We start from the raw sequence: 23,104 nt of genomic DNA, 5'->3' as shown, positions 1-23,104 counted from the left end.
CAATGAAAACATGATTTTTAGTTCTAAATTCCATACAAAGTAATTTTCAGGTTTAATGATTTTGTAGGTGGCATTGTCTTCATTTGTCATACACAGTACTGTTATCTAGTGTTTCAGAAAGACAACATGTGCCAAAGTGTTCCTTTTTTGCTTTGATCTTTTTTTTAATTTCTTTTTTTTTCTTTTTCATTTTGTCATTTGCGGCAAACCGTACATGATCAATAAAGGGGTGATCAATCTCTCCTCACTCTCCCATTACGTATCGAGCTTAAGCCTGTCAGCTATGCGTCTCTACAGACGATCAGACGGAGAGGAAGCGAGACAAGAGATGTTATGTCTCTTCTGTTAATGTATGAGTGTTTATGACAGTAACAATGTATCTTGACTGTCTTTACAAAATGCCTCATATCGATAAACATGTGAAACTATACCTCATTATTGGATTTTACAACAAAGAGATTCTTTCTCTTTAGCTCATAAACACACAGTAGCTGTGTTTCCATTACAGTTCCCGCAAAATAAAAGAGATATTTCTCAAATTTCAACTGCACTTTGAATGTGTTTCCATTGAAGGGCGTTTTGGGCATGTGCCTCATAATTCTCATAAAATCTCATCTTGCGAGACTCCGCTGCAAGAAAGCTGGACGCTCAAAATCTGTCGTGTGTTGGTACGGTTATGATTCCATCTACAGAGGTTGCCTTGATAATTTTTAACAAAAAAATGAAGGCAAAGAATGATAGTTCAGAGTCAAAGTCTGTATATATCGCAAAAGCCACATGTAAGGGTATAAGTATGACATTAAAAAAACTATCAGCCTCCCCATCTGTCTTCATGTACCACACCATGTTGTCTCAGAATGAACAGGTCATGTGACACTATACGATAGATCCTGTGACGTGTAAACACAGAAAAAGTGTTTCCATTGCACTTTTGCAATATTTTTATATCAAAACATCTGAAAAACCTTCTCATGACAGCGTAAAATTTTTCAGCAATATTTGACAGGTTTTTCGAAATTCAGGTGTTTCCATTAGCAGTTTTTTATTGCACGAGCTCTGACTCTGACTTTTTCTTATTGTTTCTTATGTGAATTTCACATCAGTGTCTGTGCACCTGCAATGTAACAGTGCATAACTCATAAATGTATGAGCATCACATAACCTTTTTGGTGCAATTGTTTTCTCTCGTCTTAGGAGTTGTTGACAATCCAGTTGTAAAAGTGATTTCACTGATGAAGGAAAATAATGCCACAAATCGAGCCAGGTAAAATATAAGTGCAGCTGGTATTAAGTTTATTTTTTTCTCAGTGCCAATCTGCTGTTGAAGTCTGTCATTGGTGTAAATATTTCAAATTTCTGTCCATCCATACAACATTTTTATATGAAAATATTACCCAATCACATATTTTTTTTTATCAAATAAATATCTCAGCACAAGAATGTACTGACAAATGTACAACAGCACCAATAATTAATATCATTTTTTTTCATTATTTAAACTTTATTTTGAAATTATCAGTGATCCTCCAAGGATTTAAATAATAATGATTACCTTTTTCTACATCTTGAGGATTAGGCTGGGTTAAAACCTAGTTTATGGCAGACCAAAACTATTTGGGATGCCTGTTGCAATGCGGAACAGGGGAGAGGAGTAGCTCTGCCTACTCCACCAAACAAGGATTCCACAACCTATAGACAGGATTAACCTGACACACCACGTAGGCTGTATGTCCATTTCATGGATGTATCTCACATTCATCTGGGAAAGCTCCCATAGAAAGCGTTTGGAAAGGGCAGGACTTTTCTAAAAATTTTGTGAAGGTGATTGAAGGAACGTTCCGTCTGTCACATTAATGTTGGGCCAATCAGAGTGATGACAAAATAACGTTCTGGACATGCGCTTCTCTTGAGCTGACAGGCTTCCGCTGAGGTATATTGTTGATGGAGGATCTTCTCCGTGAATAAAACTTGTAACAATTCACCTGTCCTTTCCAAGGAGATGAAGCTACAATGCGCCATCAGGTCACAGGAGGATCCTTTCACATCAGCGGGGAGAAATAATGAAGTACAATAAAGTTGCTTTTGGCCTCAAGGCTGGCTTTTTATTCTCAGTGCCAGGTAATTATCAATGAATGCCAATAATAATCACCACCCCACGCTCGAGTGCATCTCCATTTTACACACCAACCACAGTATTATCAGCTCAAGTGTCACTTTCACAAGACAAACTGGTGCATTTCCAGGGCAGCGTTACAGCACCACATATAGGCTTAGCATATGTACTACAGTGTTTTCAGTCGTTTCAGTGGTTCCGTGTTTATGCGGATATTTCCTGAAATGATCCCGTCTTTATAATAATAATAACTTTATTTTATATAAAACTTTTCCAAAACGAATCGGCAATATATCGTTTTCATCTCTGTGTGGACAAGGCCTAAATCATGAGTTGACGTTTAATCTTCTCTCATTTAACCCCCCAAAACAAACAAACAAACAAACAAACAAACAAACAAGCAAGCAAGCTGGTAATGTCTGGTCATTTCAGTAGTTGTGCATTTTAAGATGTTCCTTGAAACATTGCAGCACAGTTTAACACAACCCGAATCTTTTTTCTTTGTTGGGTGATACACAATGGTGGTTTATACATCATACAAAACAATCTATGCATTGCAGATTATCAGCTGGCACCTCCTCAGCATAATACTTGGAGATAAGATTGTTCATGAAGGCTGTGTAATCAGCATGAAATACATCATCCTTGGAAAACTTCCTCTTATCCTCTCCTGAGAATCATTCTTTTTTTTATCCAGATGGCATTCAGAGAATTCCAACTTTAAATACTGCTTCCACAGGTCCTCCAAACTAGCAACAGAGATCCTGTTGACTGTGACATCCAACTGTCCAAGAATAGTCTCACCACTATCAATACCTCTGAGGGGCTGATATGAGCATCAGGACAAAAAGCTGAGCATTGACAGTTACAAGGAATGCTTTAATCCTGTCTGACTTCAATCCGCAGCTCCTTACCTACTCGTACATAATGTAGTGTAAGGGGTGGTTTCCTGCCACTCACAGGCTGCGAGAACTCAGAGCTTAATATATCTCTACTTACCTAACCAGTCCCCCCTTGAATGTGTGTAAATGTGCCACTGAATTTTAGAAAAGAAGAGTAAGAAAGCCGTGTTGATTCTTGGGACTCGCCTACAGGGGCCTTGCGTGGTTCGAAGAAAAACCTAAACAATCCAACAAGAAATGGGAACAATTTAGAACTCTGAGAGTGTTTAAGGGTACTTCAACGGTTCTAGTGAAAAAGTCCAACCAGAGGCTAAGATATGGTTTTAAAAACCTTTTTATTTCAATTGAAGCTCAGCTTGAGATGTTTCAAAAACATTAAAAAATCCATGTACAAGTAAATTCATTCTCTTGCTCTAACGCACATAAAGGCAGTAAACGTGTATGCCAAAAACATTTGTAACTGCAACAATTTCTGGGAGAAATGGTGTATTTTCTGGAAACATTCCAGGGGTGCCAACATTTTCGTCCATGACTGTAGTAGCTGGGGTTGATTTCACGGTGTGACATAGGTTTCCGTTTTTGCACAGAGAGTTTTGAAATCTGAGACTCCATTTCATCCAGTTGTATTTTTAATACATTTATGTACACATGCTTATCATTTGTCCATATACGAGTGTCTTCAATCGTCCTCCAAACAATCCAGAGTATCCATTCCAATTCCATAGATCCACACTTAGGTTCCAACTTTTCTGTTGACTAATGTTAACAGCTTGGCCGTCAAGAAAAAAGCGCTGTGAGGGGCTAAACAAGGGAGAAGGTTAGTGTGATGTGCTGTACCTGAAAAAAATCACTTCCATATCCTGGGCATTTATTCTTCCACCAACACACAAGATCATAAGTGGTACCAGTTACCTAATGACTAAATGAACATGTTACTGCTGTGCAGTAGTCAGAGATGATAAATCATTTAGTGTGTAGTCTGACAAAGCTTTGATTTTTAGACAGCAGAGTCTGAGCTACAGAGCCACTGAGGAACCTGAACATAACCAAAACCCAGGATAGAGCAGTTCAGTGAATGTAGTGTTGAAGGTGTGGAGGTGGATCAGTCTGTCAGAGGAGACTCTGTAGAAGGACAGAGAGCCAGCAGGATGGTCCAGATACACCCCTACTCTACCAGAGGATGAAGAGGAGGAGGAGATTTTTGTTTGTCTGTTTTTGTGAAAAACAGAGTAACCACGATCAGAGCAGATCAGACTCCAGGACTGATCATTCCATCCAAACCAACACTCATTCTTGTTTCCGCTCCGTCTGATTCCTCTGTAACTCACTGATACATGAACCCGTCCTCTCCACTCGACCTCCCAGTAACAGCGACCAGTCAGACCAGTTTGACACAGCAGCTGATCCCAGTCAAATCTGTCTGGATGATCAGGATATGACTGATCCTCCTCCACATGTGTCACCTTCCTGTTGTTGTAAGACAGTTTGAGTTTTCTGTTCACTGTGTTTGTGTCCACTTCCAGCTCACAGGCGTCTGATGGAGAGAATGAGACATAACACAGCTGATCATTCCTAAACAAGGTTACTGACAGAGTCAAATTAACATTTTATACCTGCTCTGCTGTCCTCAGTGTTCACCAAACACAACAGGATTTATGATCCTAAATACTGAACATGGGACATTGGGACTGCAGAGGTCGCTGTAACTGAAAATTTTTACTATAATTGGAGAGTTGTCTGTATGTCTGGACTTGCAAACATCCCTGTTGCTCCAATTGTCATACTTGGTATATTGGTTCGAGACTGGAACCCTGACATCATAGATATGTATAGATTTTGTATAAAAGTACAAAATTGTGGGTTTTAAGCTTCATGTTGGTCCCCATCCACCATACAGCTGACGTGCTGATGTACAGTTAGCGTATTGCATCACTTCCTCTTACTGAGGTTGCTCTTTTGCTGAGTTTCCCCTTGCCAACCACCATACCACACCCGAAGAAGCAGAAGAAGACGCTGTGTTTTCCTAAGTATTTATCATGCTACAGTAAATTTTTCTGCTCTTTCTACTTCTCATCACTACTGTTTCATAGTTGTGTGTTTACACGGACATATACTTATCAACAAACACCCTCGTGGTTTAGCTGCTTTTCTCTTAGCCTCCCTGTCCTCTTCTACCACAACTTAGTCTAGCTTGGCCTCTGCTTCTGTGTTTGCCTCTCCTGCTCCAGATGTTCACGTTTACTTGTCCTCCTTCACCGATAACAGTGTGTGTACTAGTATATAATGTAGATTATTTGGAGGTCTGGAGGACAGGGTGACGCTTTTGGGAACGTGACTCTATGCCACTGAATCCAAACCTTTATTCTCTGCTCTCATCCCCTTCCAGGACCAGCTGAGACCCAGTTGGATTGCCACCAAACGCTTCACATTTCAACCAGATTTTCCCCACTCAGTGACACACCAGCTGAGAATAAAACTGATGGATTGATGAATCTAATTTTTCAAGGGAAAAGCACAGCATCCAGTAGCTGCTAACAAACACATGATACATCTCCAACATTTTACCTATTAAACAATTATTTCTCTGGTAGCCTGTGGGCTCCATCACTGACTTGAACACCATAGATTATCAAACTCACATCACTATCACTGCTGACGGTGCTGAGAGACTGGTCAGGAGGTGTTCGACTGCGTCGCTCACAGAGGACTACAGCTGCCATGGTGGTGAAACCGGTGGCTATAAACTTTTTGAGTGGTGAGCACGCTTCCCAAACTGTAGACACGGTCTCATAAATGGAGGCTTTAGTTTCAGATTGAAGAAATAGATGGTTTATGATTTTTGGGCTCCTCTGTGTGCGGCTGCTACAGATAATCACACAGAGGCTGAGCATTACACAGATGATGCTTAGCCTAAATAAAGTCTGTTTAATGACTTTTTCATGAATATCATTAACATAGGAGTTAAACAGGTGGGAGGCTGTAAGCTGCTCCATGTAAAGACAGAGTCGTTGTTCATGATGAGGAGGATGTGATCGTCACATCCAGATGTCCCTTCTTATTTCATTATTATAATTCATTAAACTGTAGCAGTGTCTGTTAGACTAGAATGGACTAAAGTTGTGCAGATGTCTTTTGACATGTGTCTTAAACGCGTGCTGTAATGGTCAGAAATCCTGATGAGCAGGCAGAAACATGCAGGACTCTAGAGTGCAGCCTTTTAACATCTGGTGAATCAGCTATGGTCTTTAAACTACTACATTGTATGCTTAAAATATTCTCAAAAAGTAAATGATTTCTAAAATGGAAGAGTTCATATTTACTAGTTTGAGGACAGGGATTGTTCTCCGTTGTCACTGTTTAAAAACTGACGAGGAGTAAATACTGTGTTGCTGTGTTCATCTTTTCTCTCCTTACCCCCCAAAATGCAGAACCTCAAAGACTGCTCTTTAGATAGATTATTATTAGTGAAAGGGTGCTTTATAAACTGAATGTTTTTAATTCGATTAACTTTCATTACTTTATATTATCAATATTAAAGAAAGAAAATAAAATGACAGATTGTAAAACAGTACCCTGTCCATCAAAATGAGTTAAAAAGTCTAATCCAACCTCTGAGGGACTGAGCCATAGTGTTTCCCTCTCCTCAGAACTCTAAAACTGTTTCAGGTTGATGAATGTCAGTGACTGTGAATGTGGACGTTCATACTTTCAGACCCAAACACAGAGATGGAGTCAGACACAGCCTCAATCATTGTTGGTTCACATTTAAGAGACAAATTCATCATTGTGTTCTCACAAATCAAAAATTCAGGCACTCACACTTCTTTAGACCTGGTTTCAGTCTGTGCTGTCCACCATGGTCCAGCCTGGAGGAAGAAACAGAGTCAGTTTAGACATCAGGGATGGTCAGGATAGATTCAAACAGTTTAACTCCCCTCATGACTTCATTTCCCTTTAGTTTTTCCCTGGTACCAGGTTGTTATGCAGGACTACAGCCAGATGGTGGCAGTATCACATCTGACTGCTGTTTGATAGCCTTAATTAATGGCGCACTCACACTAGGAAATCCGTACCATGCCAGGGCAAGTTTGAGAATGAAATCTGGTACCTTTTACAGGTGAGCGTGCGTTAATCCACACACAGAAGGACGAAGTGGCACAAATGCAAATGAAGGAGCACCAACATAGGAAAGTGAATTAACATATGAGAGGTGGTTGGAAAAAGATGAATAGTTTAAGAATACACTGATTTGCAATATTCACAAATTAAAACATCTCAAACACACATTTCCGAGAGATCCAAATCCTAATCTAGACACAGGCTGTCCTGTAACACAAGAGATCTCCTTTTTTTTTTTTTTTGAAGAGCAGCACTAAAGGGCTCCGAAATCCTGCAGAGAGGTGGTCCACTTCATGGCCCATGCAGGGATGTCAGTGGGACTCAGATAGTATATGGACATGCAGAAGAACAATATTAGGATTCATATGGGTTCAAAAGTCGGAGTTTCATTCAACAGGAGAAGGCTGGAACTCTCTGAGCTGATCAAGCTCCAGGTAAGGCTTTCTGGTGAGGGATGTATTGCCACAAGGAACCTTTCTCTCTTCTCTTTGGACACTGTATAGTTAACGCACTGATCCCAGGTCAGTTGACATAACTCTGGTGTCAGGTTAGATATCATATGAATCGGTTGCTATTTTACAGCCTTAAACAACAATACTCTTCAAGACTTGAAAATTCATGGATGCTTAATGTGATGGCGTTGGTGCTTGACATACACTCCTGATCAAAATCTTTAGACCAGTTGAAAAATTGCAAGAATTCGCATTTGTACAGTTGGATCTTAAGAAGGTTCTAAGTAGGGTTTCAAAATGCAAAAAGATGAAATTGGAATGAGATTAAAAAAAAGAAAAAAAAAACAACAAATTTGTGTAAGCAATTTACTGAAAACAACAAACTGAAATAGTCTGTTCATCAGCAGATCAAAAGTTTAAGACCACAGCCTTGAGAAGCCAAAATCTGCCCAAAGATGTGGATTCAATGTCATTTTCTGTCAGGTATTTACACTGTCATGACCTCTTGATGGCAAAGGCTAAAAAGCTTTCTGTCTTTGAACGTGGTTGGATTTTTGAGCTGCATAAGCAAGGCCTTTAGCAACTCGCCATTGCTGCTGAGGTTGGACTCAGTAAGACAGTCATTTTGAATTTCTTCAAAGATCCTGAGGGTTATGGAACAAAAAAGTCAAGTGGTAGACCCAAAAAAAATTCCACCGGCACAGAACCGGAGGATCCGATTGGCTGTCAAGACACAGGACGATCCTCGACCCAAGTTAAGGCCATTACTGGTGCCGACTGCAGCCCAATAACCATCAGACAGCATCTGTGAGGGAAGGGCTTAAAAACTAAAAACGTGTTCAACCCCACAAATTTGCCCATTTGGACTTTGGAAGGGAGCACCAAACATGGGACACTGAAAGGTGGAAGAAAGTTTTATTCTCTGATGTGAAAAAATGTAACCTTGACGGTCCTGATGGCTTCCAACATTACTGGCAGGACAAGGAGATCCCACTGGAGATGTATTCTATGCGGCACAGTGGAGGGGGCGTCATCATGATCTGGGCTGCTTTTTTCTTCAGTGGAACAATGGAGCTTCAGGTTGTGCAGGGGTGTCAAATGGCGGCTGGCAATGTGGAGATGTTGCAGCGGGCATCCCTCATGACCGAGGGCCCTTGTCTGTGTGGTAATGACTGGGTTTTTCACCAGGACAACACTGCAGTTCACAATGCCTGCCTGACAAAGGACTTCTTCCAGGAGAATAGCATCACTCTTTTGGACCATCCTGCTCGTTTCCCTGATCTAAATCCAATTGAGAACATTTGGGGATGGGTGGCAAGGGAAGTTTACAAAAATGGACATCAATTCCAGACAGATGCCCTTTGTGAAGCCATCTTCACCACTTGGAGCAACGTTACAAATAGCCTCCTGGAAACACTCGCATCAAACTTACCGAAAACAAGTTTTTTGAAGTGATCAACAAGAACTGTGGAGCTACTCATCACTGAGTCCTTTTTTGAAACTTTTATTTCTGTTTTGAGGGGGTTTTCTGGGTTTTTTGAGCTGTGATCTTAAATGCTTGATCAGCTGATGAACAGCCTATTTCAGTTTAATTGTTGTTTTCAATAAATTGCTTACTCATTTTTTTTTTGTCTCACCCATTCCCATTTCTTCTTTTTGCATTTTGAAGCTCTACTTAGAACCTTCTTAAGATCCAACAGTGCAAAATGTAAATTCTTGCAGTTTTTCCAGTGGTCTAAAGATTTTGATCAGGAGTATAACTGTGTTCAGGTCTGGGTGTGTTGAGTGGTGTGAGTGAAGGCCAAAAAGGGGGACCAGGGAGGGGGTCAAGTGACTTTAGCATGGCACAAGTACAGACTGCGTGGTGTAAGTGTGCTCTAAGTCATGTCATGTATGTTTAGTCAGGTCAGGTTTCTGCCCAGGGGTGGAGCCAGGGGGTGGCCAATGGTGGCCAAGGCCACCATAGATGAATCTCTGGCCACCCCCCTGGCCACCCTCACTGCTTTACTGGCAACTTTTATGCGGAACCATTTTTGGACGCATGTATTCCCATATGGACGCATTTCAACAGCGCACCTCAAACAAATTGTTATCCACCCAAACAGATGGTGGCGGTAATACACTCAACATGTGAATGTCAACCACCAACACAACTACAGAAGAGGAACAAGCTGTGCGTGTGTGCTCCGAGTGAAGATCGCTACAGGAGGAGGATGCCAGGGCTTAATTTGGGCCAGATCCCGCCAGAACAAGATCCGGCACCTCTCAGATCGTGACCTGCACTTATTTGATTGGATCCAGCACCTCCAGGGGCAGCGGGTGCATAATAAGCTTCTGCTAGTGTGTGTAAACAAAACATTGCGTGTTAGTTTTCTAGTGTAGAGGAGTACCAACTGTGTGTGACTGTATGTTGCAGCCTATGGGTAGGCAGGCTAAACAAAAAAGCATCATATCAGCCTATCACATCCTGACTTGTGCATAAAAGCATCATATAGGTAAACAACTGACCAATCACAGACAATCAAGCGCTATTTTCAAAGTTAACATTAGCATTGAGAGTTAATTTCAGCTAACAAAATGGACAAACAGACATTTATGAAGGTAAAAAATAAAAAACAGCTGTGACTCAGAAGTCATCAGCAGCAGTCGCTGGAACAACAGCTGATGCACCTACAGACACTGAGTTACTGTCACCTGTACAGGTAGATGAGAGCTGAGATAAAGAGTTAGCAACATCCGTGAGCAGGCTGCTATCACTGGGTACCTGGATCAAAGTGGGATTAACAGGACAGCCCTGAGAGAAACAGACACCGTTTCATCCATGTCACAGTGTCACATAACTGCTATATTAAGGTAAGACAATGTTTTAATTATTAATTGGCCGCCGTGCCTTAACATGAGCTCTTTATTTTCGCTGCCTGTAATTATTTTTGGATGCATTTAGAGCTTTATTATGAGATAAAAACAAGCTGTCAGCAGATCATTCAGTGACACCTAAAGTGTAAATTCTGTCATGTGAGCTGGCTTTGGTTTCAGATTTTCTGCTGTCTGTTTTGGTATATGATTAACATTACTCCCACAGCTACTAATGTGGACATTTGTGCTGTGAACTGTGGAAGCAGTCCACAAATCTTTGAATGAAAAGGCATTAAGATGAGAGACAGATGATCGGACCATAGACTTGTTTACTCGGGCAGTCAACTGATGGAAAAGTTTTGTTTTTGCAGACAAGCTCTGATTGAATAACAGAATAATATCTACTGAATACTAATGACGTGGCAGGTACAATTTCATAAATAATGATTTCAACTTAATAAGTGGGTTTTTGTGTAGTGACAGTTTATGTTTATGCTGAGAGTGGCTAAATGAGCTGGTGGTGATTTTGGCTGTCCTTGGTGTTGAAACACATCAGATTTGACTGACAGCTGCCACTCAGAGAGAGAGTGAGTGAGAGAGACGCTCTCCATGGATGGGTGATTGTACGTGCTTCTCTGCAGCTGATTCTTTTTTAATCATTTAGATTAATAGGTTGTTTGCAGTCACATGATCTTCTTGGCCTGTTTTTGCACAGGGCAGTTTGTCGGTTTCTGATGTATTCCGTGACATTTTTGTTTCCCCCTTACCACTGGAACAACACCCGGTCTGTGGTCCGGGACCTGAAGATTTACAAATTAAGCACTGGAGGACGCTCTGTTTCCCGCCGCCAGAGAAGAGGTCACAGATAGGGCAAAAAAAGATATCCGTTTCTGTGTCACCCCTGTGTGAGCTTTGGTCTCAGTCTGGCCACCTCTATGAAAATTGCAAAAAATCAGCGAACATCAACGTTGATGAAAATAGTACCTGTAATTAATATAATAACAGTGTTTGCAGATAAAACTTCCCTACATTATACTGATCCCTGCTCCCTTCAACTTTCGTTCCCGTCTTGTCCTAATCACATGATTAGTTGTGAAATTTATTCCCGTCCCCATGAGAATCTCATGATCTGTGGGACTCCTGAAAAAACAGTCAGCCTCTAGTCTAGAGTTGCTCCTAATGCCCCAGTTGCTACTGCAACAGGCAGTAGCAACTAGGCATCGCTGGTAGTCTAGTGGTTCTGTCCACCTGCCCCATGTGTAGAGGCTGTTGTCCTAACAGTGTTGGTGGGTGGGCTCCTTTTCATTATGTCATTCTCCACTCTCTCTCCCCAGTTTCCTACTTTATCCATCCACTATCCTACCAAAATAAAAGCCCCTGTATAGGTGAAGTGCGTAGAGTCAACTGTAGTACCTAGTACCAGTCCTTCTCTCTGTGTCTTTCTGTCTGTACCTCAGTGTCTTCAGTCTGCAGTGTGGATCCTCCAGTAGAGCTGACAGTAGTCTCTCTCCTCGTTCTCCTGGATGATTGTAGCTCAGGTCCAGTTCTGTCAGACAGGATGAGATCATGGCCGAGGCCAGAGAAGAACAGCCTTCTTCTGAGACCAAACAGCCAGACAGACTACAAACACAAAGAAATAGAGACAAACTGTAGCAGTAATACATATGGAGGGCAAGGACCCCATTAAATTTGAACTGTACAGACCTCATCAGTACATTTTATCCCCACCCAGTGCTCAAGATGAGAAATTAAAATCTTGTGATCCACAGTGTCAAAGCTGCAGAAAGATCTAAAAGCACACAAACAGCTGAATCTCCCAAATCCATTTAAAGCCATTTAAAATTTTAATTCAAAATATTAATAACCTTTAAAAGTGTTATTTAAGTGCTGTGTGGTGCTTTAAAACCAGAATGGAACAACTCAAGGATGCTGTTTGTGTCTAACAATGTTTGTTGCTGACCAAAAAAAAAACTTTCTCCAAGATTTTAGAGGGGGGATGTTCAGAAATTGGTCAAAAATTTGAGAAAACCAAAGTACCCAAGTTTGTTTTTTAAGTCGGTGCACCAAAGTATGTTTAAAATGAGAAGGGGAAGCACCAGAGCTAAGGCAAATGTTTAAAATTGCCTGAATGTTGGAAACAATTGTCTCAAAAACCATCTTTTAAAAGGTTGGGGGGACAATATTTGTGGGGCAGACTGCAGGTTTAAGATGATCAATTTTCTTTTTTCAGTGAAAAAAGTGATACTTGCTCAAACTGGTTAAAAACAGCAGAACAGGTAACAGTGACATAAGGTTCAAGCAGAGGAAAAGAGATTTTTGTCCTAATGGTGTCAAAAGTTCAGAAACTTGTCTCATGTTTCTGAAGAAGCATCAAGACACACAGGTTGTGGGCCATTAAAAACAGAATTGATTTTGATGAAAAGCACACGGGAGTTGTGACAACTACTTGAAATCACACCAGAGAAATACTGTGACCCCTGTAGTTTACCAATTTTTTGATATCTGTTTAGGCTCTCATGAAACATTGCAAAAGAGGCTTGGAGTTTGTCTTTTTTCCACTTTCTCTCAGCTCTCCAGCGCCCTTGTCTGGCAACATGAATTCTGTCATTAAGCCAGGGTTCACTTTTAGGTTTACACCTCATTTTAAGTGGAGCAATAGATGTAAAATTTGATGCAAATCAGATGTTTCATTTCAGCATGAGGCAACGTTCCTGTGCCACGTGGCAAGTTAACCAATTGATAGCCAATGGCAGTAAGGTATCTTTTAATAAGACCAGTGTTGTGAGTGTTGAGGCCTGAAACCTTTCAATGTGTAGATGGGCAGACCTTGATCATACAGTACACACAAGACTTGAATGAAATCAGATTTCAGCTGATTGACTGTTGGGGTAGTCTGTTGGCCAAGAGGCTTTTATGTGGCTGTGATGAGTGTGGCTCATGATGCATATGCACACCAAAAATCATCTGTCTAGGGTGAAAGCAGAGCGAGGGATGATTGTTTTTTTTGTTTTTTTAGGTGAAAAACATATATGATTGAAATTCTTGTTGCCACACGGGGCTGCTGTAAAAAGAAAGGATCAGACGAATGGATGTATTTAGACTGAATGTGTAGTTTGGTGCTGACTGATGAAAGCACTGAAAAGTAAAAAACGAGTAATTTGTAAAAAAAAACCCTGCAAAACAGAAAAGAAAATGTTTTTGAATGTTGGCCCCTGGTTCAGACTCCTGGACTGTGGCAAAAAAGATTTCACAAATAACACAAGCTGAGATCCTTTCTCGACTGCAGGATTTCAATAAACAGCCAAAGAAACAGTCTGGTCCTGGTGCCTTACCAGGGCAGATGAGTAAAAAAAGTCTCTCCACAACATGCTGGTCAACAGTCACGAGAGCGGGGGTGTCAAACTTATGACATGGGGCCACTTCTGGCCTGCCAGCAGCAGCCAGCAGGAGCCAGCAAGACATTAGGGAAAAAGATGGACATTTAGAAATATAAATATATATCAATTTGCAATATTAACTAAATTAGGTGTTTGAAAAACAAAATTTTTAGTCATTTTTCATGACCTATCTATAATATAGCAAAGAAAGATCACAACACGATGCAATAAATGAGCTAAATGTGGTACATTGAACCCTCTTTAGAGGAGAGAGGAACATCGTAAAAAAAGATGCACAACAGAAGAACAGCAGCTCAGCTGCTTCAACCCCCTTAGCTCTACAAACACGCTGTCAAGAAGAGAGGCTGATAGAGAGTACATGATCGTTAAGACTGGAGGAGAAGGATTTATTTTGTCTATTTGTTATTGAATTATTTATCTATTTATTGATTAAGATGAAGAATGAAACCACCCTGCACAGTTGCACTTTGCTCTCTCTCTCTCTCTCTCTCTCTCTCTCTCAGATTGCTTGCAGGTAAATCCTGTCTAAAAGTAGCTAATAAACCCATGTGTGTGTGTGTGTGTGTGGGTGGGTGTGTATATATATATATATATATATATATATAGCAAAAACAAATAGCCAGGCCCACAGTTTGACACTCCTGCACTACAGAGTTCAGTGCAAGAACAATGTCCAAAGTTTTTTTTTGCACCTGTGAGAAGTCTTTAGTTTCAAACCTGCAATGAAAATCATTTTTAATCATTTATTGTTTCTACCTCATTTAACACATTAACACTGCTCTTACCAGGTTCCTACACCTTAACAGTTGGGAGACTATTGCAGTTGTCAGTGTTACACTAACCTGAGAGAGTCCAGCCTGCAGTGTGGACTATTTAGTCCAGAAGACAGCAGGATCACTCCTGAATCTTGCAGGTCGTTGTTACTCAGGTCCAGATCTCTGAGACTGGAGGAGCTGAGGACTGAGGATAGAGCTCCACAGCTTCTCGCTGAGAGGTTACACCCACTCAGTCTGTTAAGAACTTTTGGTTAGTGAAAAAATAACTCACAAAAACATGACATGACATTAGTTGACATACTTAATAAAAAATGTGACATCCTGACCTGAGAGATTCAAACGTAGAAAGTGGATCCATAAGTCCAACACAAAGTAGCTCATTTCCTGAATCCTGTAAGTCATTGTTACTCAGGTCCAGCTCTCTGAGACTGGAGGACTGGGAGCTAAGCACTGAGGACAGAGCTCCACAGCTTCTCTCTGAGAGGTTACACCCACTCAGTCTGAAATGGAGGTAGAAAGACATTTATTTCTCTAAATACAGACAAACTACTTATATCAGTGCAGTTGTGAGTTCACCTACAGAGCTCTGTTGGAGGCTTTGACCACTGGCAGCAGCCTCAGGAGAGCCTCCTCTGAAGTGGAGTATTTCTTCAGGTCAAACACATCCAGATCTTTTTCTGATGACAGTAAGATAAAGGCCAGAGCTGACCACTGAGCAGGAGACAGTTTATCTGTGGAGAGATGTCCTGATCTCAGGGACTGTTGGATCTGCTCCACTAGAGAACGATCATTCAATTCATTCAGACAGTGGAACAGGTCGATGCTCTTCTCTGCCGACAGATCCTCGCTGATCTTTGTCTGGATATACTGAACTGTTTTCTCTCTGGTCTGTGAGTCACTTCCAGTTTGTGTCAGCAGACCTCGTAGGAGATTCTGATTGCTGGTCAGTGACAGGCCCAGGAGGAAGCGGAGGAACAAGTCCAGGTGTCCGTTTGGGCTCAGTAAGGCCTGGTCCACAGCACTCTGGTAGAGCTCTGTCGTTGTAGATCTGGATGGTGTTTGTTCTTCTGCCATCAGATTGACTCCAGAGTTGATGAAGGTCAGGTGGACATGAAGAGCAGCCAGAAACTCATGAACACTCAGATGGATGAAGGAGAACACCTTGTCCTGGTACAGTCCTCTCTCCTCTCTGAAGACCTGTGTGAACACTCCTGAGTACACCGAGGCTGCTCTGATATCGATGCCACACTCCATCAGATCTGGTTCATAGAAGATCAGGTTTCCTTTCTGCAGCTGCTCAAAAGCCAGCTTACCCAGAGACTCGATCATCTTCCTGCTCTCTGGACTCCAGTGTGGGTCTGTCTCAGCTCCTCCATCATATTTGATGTTTTTCACTTTGGTCTGAACCACCAGGTAGTAGATGAACATCTCAGTCAGGGTCTTGGGCAGCTCTCCTCCCTCTCTGGTCTTCAGCACATCCTCCAGAACTGTAGCAGTGATCCAGCAGAAGACCGGGATGTGGCACATGATGTGGAGACTTCTGGATCTCCTGATGTGGGAGATGATTCTGCTAGCCTGCTCCTCATCTCTGAATCTCTTCCTGAAGTACTCCTCCTTCTGAGGGTCAGTAAACCCTCTGACCTCTGTCACCATATCAACACACCCAGGAGGGATCTGATTGGCTGCTGCAGGTCGTGTGGTTATCCAGAGACTAGCAGATGGAAGCAGGTTCCCCCTGATGAGGTTTGTCAGTAGCACATCCACTGAGGTGGACTTTTTAACATCAGTTAAGATCTGGTTGTTGTGGAAGTCCAGAGGAAGTCGACACTCGTCCAGACCATCAAAGATGAACACGACTTTGAATTCTTCAAACCTGCAGAGTCCTGCTTTTTTGGTTTCAGGAAAGAAGTAATGAACAAGCTCCACCAAGCTGAACTTCTTCTCTTTCAGCACATTCAGCTCTCTGAAAGTCAATGGAAATGTGAACTGGATGTCCTGGTTGGCTTTGCCTTCAGCCCAGTCCAGAGTGAACTTCTGTGTTAAGACTGTTTTCCCAATGCCAGCCACGCCCTTCGTCATCACTGTTCTGATTGGTTCATCTCTTCCAGGTGGAGATTTAAAGATATCCTCCTGTCTGATGACTGGTTCCAGTCTGTGTGCTTTCCAGGATGTTGCTTCGATCTGTCTGACCTCATGTTCATCGTTGACCTCTCCAGTCCCTCCCTCTGTGATGTAGAGCTCTGTGTAGATCTGATTCAGAAGGGTTGGGTTTCCTGCTTTAGCAATCCCCTCAAACACACACTGGAACTTCTCCTTCAGGTTAGACTTGAGTTTATGTTGGCATACCGGAGCAGAAATTCCTGAAAGAACAAACAACAAATAATGTAAATGAGCTGATCCTGCAAAAAGTTACAATATAACAAAAGTGGCTATGCAGTTCTTCTTCTACCAACAGTTTCAGTGGGTGTGTGCAGAATATTAAAGCAGAGTTTGGAAATGTCAACCTCCACTTCATATTTCCATCATCTTAAATCCAGGTTTCTTTTTGACTTTGAAAAACTTACTGTTCCACAGACGGTCAGCCAACTCGTTCTGCTTTATTCTCCTCAGGAAGTTCTCTGTGATCTTCAGAAAAGCCTCTCTGCTGCTCCTCTGATCTTCATATTCACCAACCAACACCTCCTCATCCTCACTGTGACATTCTGGGTTATCCTGACTCAGAGCCTTCTGAAATCTCTTCAGTTCGTTCTTCACAAAGGTGATAATGTTCTCCTCCAGCAACTGGAACACAAAGAGAATTTGAATGTTTAGAGGACAGCCTGGGTTTGATCAGACCGATTGAAAAACTGTTTACCATGATATCTAGATATACACTACCTGGCCCAAAAAAAAGTCCCCACCCGGATTTAACTAAGCAAATAGGTACGAGCCTCCTATTGGATAGTTACTGCATGGGCGATTATCTTTCAGCTGGCAACAAGTTATGTAACCCCAGCTGATGCAATGAGTAACTTCTCATTTCTAAAACAATGGATTTTTTCTACCCTAATGGCACGGGCATATTCCAAGATGACAATGCCAGGATTCATCGGGCTCAAATTGTATTGGCCACCACAGAGTCCAGACCTTAACCCCATTGAGAATATTTGGGATGTGCTGGAGAAGGCTTTGCGCAGTGGTCAGACTCTCCCATCATCAATACAAGATCTTGGTGAAAAATTTATGCAACACTGGATGGAAATAAATCGTGTGACATTGCAGAAGCTTATCGAAGATATGCCACAGTGAATATGTGCTGTAATCAAAACTAAAGGCGGTCCAACGAAATATTAGAGTGTGTGACCTTTTTTTGGTGGTGACTTTTTTTTTTTGCCAGGCAGTGTAATTGCACCAATGTAGATTTTGATGTACACACCATAAATATTAAGTCCAGGTCTGTTTTATGTTGCTTGGACTGATCATTGAAGAACTCTGATGTTTCCAGCTGACCTCTGTAGAAAAAAAGATCCAGTTTAAGGACTTTTAATTACAGAGTTTGAGAAGTCAACAAAATTGCACAGCATAAATGTAGGAGGTTTCAATGATAAACACACAATTACTATTGTATTGTGTATGCTTATTTTAAGAGATCAATTCCTTTCCCGTCTCTGGAGGGTTCCTCGGTGAGGTCCTTCACCGGCAAAGCAGCAAAGCAGCCCCAAACCATGATGGCCCCTCCACCATATTTCACAGTTGAAATGAGGTTTTGATGTTGGTGTGCTGTGCCTTTTTTTCTCCACAAATAGCATTGTGTGTTCCTTCAAAACAACTCAATTTTGGTTTCATCTGTCCACAGAATATTTTGCCAGTAGTGCTGTGGAACACCCAGGTGCTCTTTCGTAAACTTCAAACGTGCAGCCATGTTTTTTTTGGACAGCAGTGGCTTCCTCCGTGGTGTCCTCCTATTATCTCCATTCTTGTTTAATGTTTTACTTATTGTAGATTTGTCAACACAAATGTTAGCATGTGCCAGTGATTTCTTTAAGTCTTTAGCTGACACTCTAGGATTCTTCTTCACCTCATTGAGCATTCTGCGCTGTGCTCTCGCAGTCATTTTTACAGGACAACCACGCCTAGGGAGAGTAGATACTTTTGTAACCCTTTCCAGCTTCATGCAAGTCAACAATTCTTGATCGTAGGTCTTCTGAGAGCTCTTTTGTGCGAGGCACGGTTCACATCAGGCAATGCTTCTTAAGACTAGCAAATTCAAAACCGGGGTGTGTTTTTAATAGGGCAGGGCAGCTTTAACCAACACATCCAATCTCATCACATTGATTGAACTCCAGGTTGGCTGACTCCTGGCTCCAATTAGCTCTTGGAGAAGTCATTAGCCTAGGGGTTCACATACTTTTTCCACCCTGCACTGTGAATGTTTACATGTTTTGTTCAATAAAAACATGAAAACATATCATTTTTTTGTGCGGTATTAGTTTAAGCATACTGTGTATGTGACTTTGATGAAGATCAGAACACATCTGATGACCAATTTATGCAGAAATCCGAGAAATCCCAAAGGGTTCACATACTTTTTCCTGCAACTCTATGTAAGGATGTTGCTCATAGACTTTAATTCAGCATTCAACACAATCATTCCTCAGCAGCTGGTCCAGAAACTAGATGGACTGGGGTCAACACCTCATTGTGTAACTGGCTGTTGGACTTTCTGACATGGGGACCACAGGCAGTTCAGGTAGGCAGCAACACATCCGGAACCATTACACTGAACACAGGAGCTCCCCCAAAGGATGTGTGCTCAGCCCCCTCCTCTTCACCTTATTGAACCTCGACTGAACACCAATACACAGCACCAACCCCTTCATCAAGTTTGTGGCTGATACAACAGTGGTGGGTCTCATCAACAACAATAATGAGACAAATTACAGGGACAAGGTGAGCAAACTGGCAATGTCGTGCAGTAACAACAATCTCACTCTCAACGTGTAGAAGACAAAAGAGATTTTTGTGGACTACAGGAGAGCTAACACCCAGCATTCTCCACTGACCACCAACGGGGCTGCTGTGGAGTTCCTGGGTGTACATATCACAGAGGACCTCTCCTGGAACACCAATACTGCATCACTGGCCAAGAAAGCCCAGCAGCGCCTTTATTTTCTCAGTAAACCGAGGAGAGCCAAAGGCCCAGTACCTATCATGTGCTCTTTCTACTGTGGCGACACGCAGAGCATCCTTACTAGCCAAATGACTGTGTGGTATGGAAGCTGCTCCGCATCCTGCCACAAGACCCTGGGCACATAGTTAGACCAGCTGAAAGGATCATTGGTGCCCTCCTCCCATCCCTCCAGGACATCTACAACACACGCAGACCACTCAGCACTGTAATCACTCAACCTGTGTCAACAATGGAGTCTCCATGCGAGGACCAACAGACTGAGAAACAGTTTCATCCATCAGGCTGTTAGAATGCTGAACTCCCCCCCAGCTCTTCCTCCCTTTCCCTCTCTGCCCCCTGCCCCCACAAACTCTGGACTACTCCACTAGGACCTTTTATGTTGATGGCTTTTTTTTTAATTGATATATTACACCGCAGTTAAGAGAGAAACACAATTTCGATTCTCTGTATGTCCTTGGGGAAGGCTCAAATGAATCCGCCCCTCCTTCTCGTTTAAGACCCAGGGTGTCAAAACCCATGATTAGTCTTCCTTTAGTTTTTCTTCAGAGTATTTTCCTTACTCTCTTCTCGTGATGTTTTTTTTTCTTAAGTCTCTCTTCTTCTATAGTTTCTTAAGACTTCTCTGTGAAACATGTTTTTCTTTTTCCTTTGTTTCTTACAAGTCTGAGCCAGGTTCAACTCTTTTAGGACGTTGAAACACTCAACATATATTTTATAGTTTCCAGGGCTGTACGTTAACTTTTTTTGCCCATAGCACTTGTGCTACAGAGGTTGACAATCTTGTAGCACAGAACAAAAAACCTGCAGCACAAAATATAAAATGTTTTTTATAGCTCTAAAACCAAAATGCAAACAAAATATATGCTTGGTAAGTGAATGTAGTTGAAAAATAAAACCAAAACAGCCCAAATTACAGCTCTCAAACAGCCAGTCACAGAGAAGAGAGACGCTGACGGTTCATTTCCACATTTGGACACAAAACAAAAGCAACCTGCAGGAAACTAACTAACTTTATAGAAGTGTTAGTGGTTGAGGATGATTATAACAATGTGATTTGGAAATCAGACCTTAAGATCAGACAGATGAGAAAATTAGTTCCATTCATGCTGCTATTTGCTGCTGTAATTTTTTTCTTTGAATTCATTATTTTTTAACTTTTGGCAGGACCAACAGACAGTTGATCTTTTTCTGTGTTCATCCTATTTACTTAAACATTAACGTGTTCTAGAGACTGAAGTATGTTTCTTTGTTCATCATTAAACTGTGTTTCAAGGACTGAAGTGTCAGGTCTATGCATTTATATACTGATCGGCTAAATTTAATTTGTAAATATCCCCATAATGTAGAGACCCCAATATTGTGCATTCCTAGTCAAGGTAAGAAATAGAGTAAAGTTTTATGTTCTTATGTGGGCTTTTTTGATGGATTTCTTGCAGGCCAATTCAAAAGGACCAAGGGCCACAGTTGGCCCACGGGCCATAGTTTGGACAGCCCATGCTTATTTACTGATACTCAGTAATAGGAAAACATGTCTAACATTATTAAAAATTCAGTGAGCACTGTTAGAGTTAGGTCCATATTGTACTATCACACTGGGGTCTGATGTTTATAAAGCTAATGTAAACGAACAGATCCTTCTTTTCTCTCTAACCCTCCTAGTATTGGAGTTAAATGGGAAGTAAAACAAAAAAGTTTATCAGCAAAACGTGGTCGGTATGGTTAAGAGGAGCACTGCTTTAATCCCAAGTTTTTTATTAAGGCACGTAGGCTAGATGACGTTAAAAACGAGTATCTGCTAGCTTATTTCTCCGTTCTCCTCATCCTTTCCAATTACGCACGCATGGCTGCAGTGAGTTAGCAGTCAGTGAGAGGATGAAGTGCTCAGTGTGTGCTTATTTCTGATTAAAGATAAATGTATAAACTGATGCATTTTCTCTTCACTAATATCGTAGCTGTTGGGTGGTTAACAAGCCATCACGCGTCTGAATTTAGCATAGAGGGCCGATATGATACGGACAGACAGACATCAGTGTATGACGGAGCGATGAGGGAGAATGACAGGAGCACGGAGGAGAAGATCAATACAGACTCGCACTGCATAAATTTTGTTTCTTGTTAGGATAAAGACACGGCCCTGAGCCTGCCCCGTCTGTATGAGCTGGAAACTGGAGTACTGGAACTGATGGATTGGCCGAGTCAAAGTTTGGATTTGAATCCTATTGAATAAATTTCAGATTTAATAGATTCAAAGACTGATTTTGTTTAAAGCAAGTCTGCGGGAACAGCTAAGAACTATTTTGGAACTCAATAACAAAAGAGACTGGAAAAGTACATAAAACAATGGCAGCAAGAATGGAAGCTGTTACCAAGGCACAATGATGCCATAAAAAAATATCAGGTGTTCTGGTGATTTGTGGAATAAGGACAAGTCTATTTTCACCAGAGGTGGCCAGCATCATGAAGAGCTGACTGAGGCATAATAATTATTTTTGTCAAAGAAATGAAACATTATTTTAGGAAAGTAACAATATTTATAATAATGTGCTTATATACTTATATATTTATAAATAGCTTTGTATATTATTATATTTTTATATATAGATGATATGTTAGCTGTTGTCCCTTTCCAAAGCCGCTCCCTCAAATAACCACTGTCCAGTCCTATGCAGGATTAGGAGGAGTCTATTTTCAAACACATGCTCAGCTCTGACAAAATATCCATGTCCAATTTTCTCTCAATTAAGGTATGTCAGTCCTTTAAATTAGACATCATCAATTTGAACATAATCAATATTAATAATGTTCCACCTCATCCAAGCTCAAAATAACAAACATACAGTCTGTCCATTCCATAGAGGTTACTCAGGTTCACATGGTTAAAAAACCTGACATTATATCATGTACCTGAATGCAGTTTTCTTGTCTTTCAACTCACTATGACCTAGGGCTCCATCTACCCATCAAAGTGAGGATTACAAAGCACTTCATTTGACACATTGTGGCTACAACATTTCTCACTGATGATGTTAGGCCTCATAAGCTGATGAACTCAACTGTAACCACTGTTCATAATGTTCAGAATTCTAAAATTCAACCATCCTGGTTTATTTATATGATGATGGAGAGATGATGATGAATGGAGGACAACAGTGAGGTGACCATCATATCTATAATTTAAATTTTAGAATGTCTTACCTTCCATGTGCAGATTCTTTGAAGTTAATAATGGCATCTTTAGACCAGTCACTCTTCATGGACACACAACTAGGTTCAGGCGAGTCTGCCCACAGCCTCATCATCTTATTACTGAAAAACAAC

The 23,104-nt window shown here is 41.3% G+C and overlaps 1 protein-coding gene across 2 annotated transcripts in view; it reads right to left on the bottom strand.

Moving 5' to 3' along the window:
- Positions 1–3,866: 3,866 nt before the first annotated feature.
- The window catches only part of LOC121518739 (protein NLRC3-like), a 52,941-nt gene continuing 33,703 nt past the window's right edge, over positions 3,867–23,104 (bottom strand). Inside the window, exons 5-13 of one of the 2 annotated variants that reach the window (XM_041801286.1) lie at positions 22,982–23,092; positions 18,032–18,107; positions 17,181–17,397; positions 15,197–16,976; positions 14,943–15,116; positions 14,683–14,850; positions 11,895–12,062; positions 6,835–6,881; positions 3,867–4,549 (exon numbers count right to left, since the gene is read on the bottom strand). In XM_041801286.1, the coding sequence (XP_041657220.1) occupies positions 4,032–4,549; positions 6,835–6,881; positions 11,895–12,062; positions 14,683–14,850; positions 14,943–15,116; positions 15,197–16,976; positions 17,181–17,397; positions 18,032–18,107; positions 22,982–23,092 (3,259 nt within the window). In that variant the 3' untranslated portion in view covers positions 3,867–4,031. Of the gene's footprint in view, positions 4,550–6,834; positions 6,882–10,280; positions 12,063–14,682; positions 14,851–14,942; positions 15,117–15,196; positions 16,977–17,180; positions 17,398–18,031; positions 18,108–22,981; positions 23,093–23,104 lie in introns of both variants that reach the window. The other variant, XR_005992669.1, reaches the window with a different exon arrangement.

This window comes from Cheilinus undulatus, linkage group 12 (genome assembly GCF_018320785.1).
Source record: "Cheilinus undulatus linkage group 12, ASM1832078v1, whole genome shotgun sequence".
NCBI lineage: Eukaryota > Metazoa > Chordata > Actinopteri > Labriformes > Labridae > Cheilinus > Cheilinus undulatus.
Note: the sequence above shows the minus strand (reverse complement) of the source record. Positions and strands in the feature narration are given on the sequence as shown.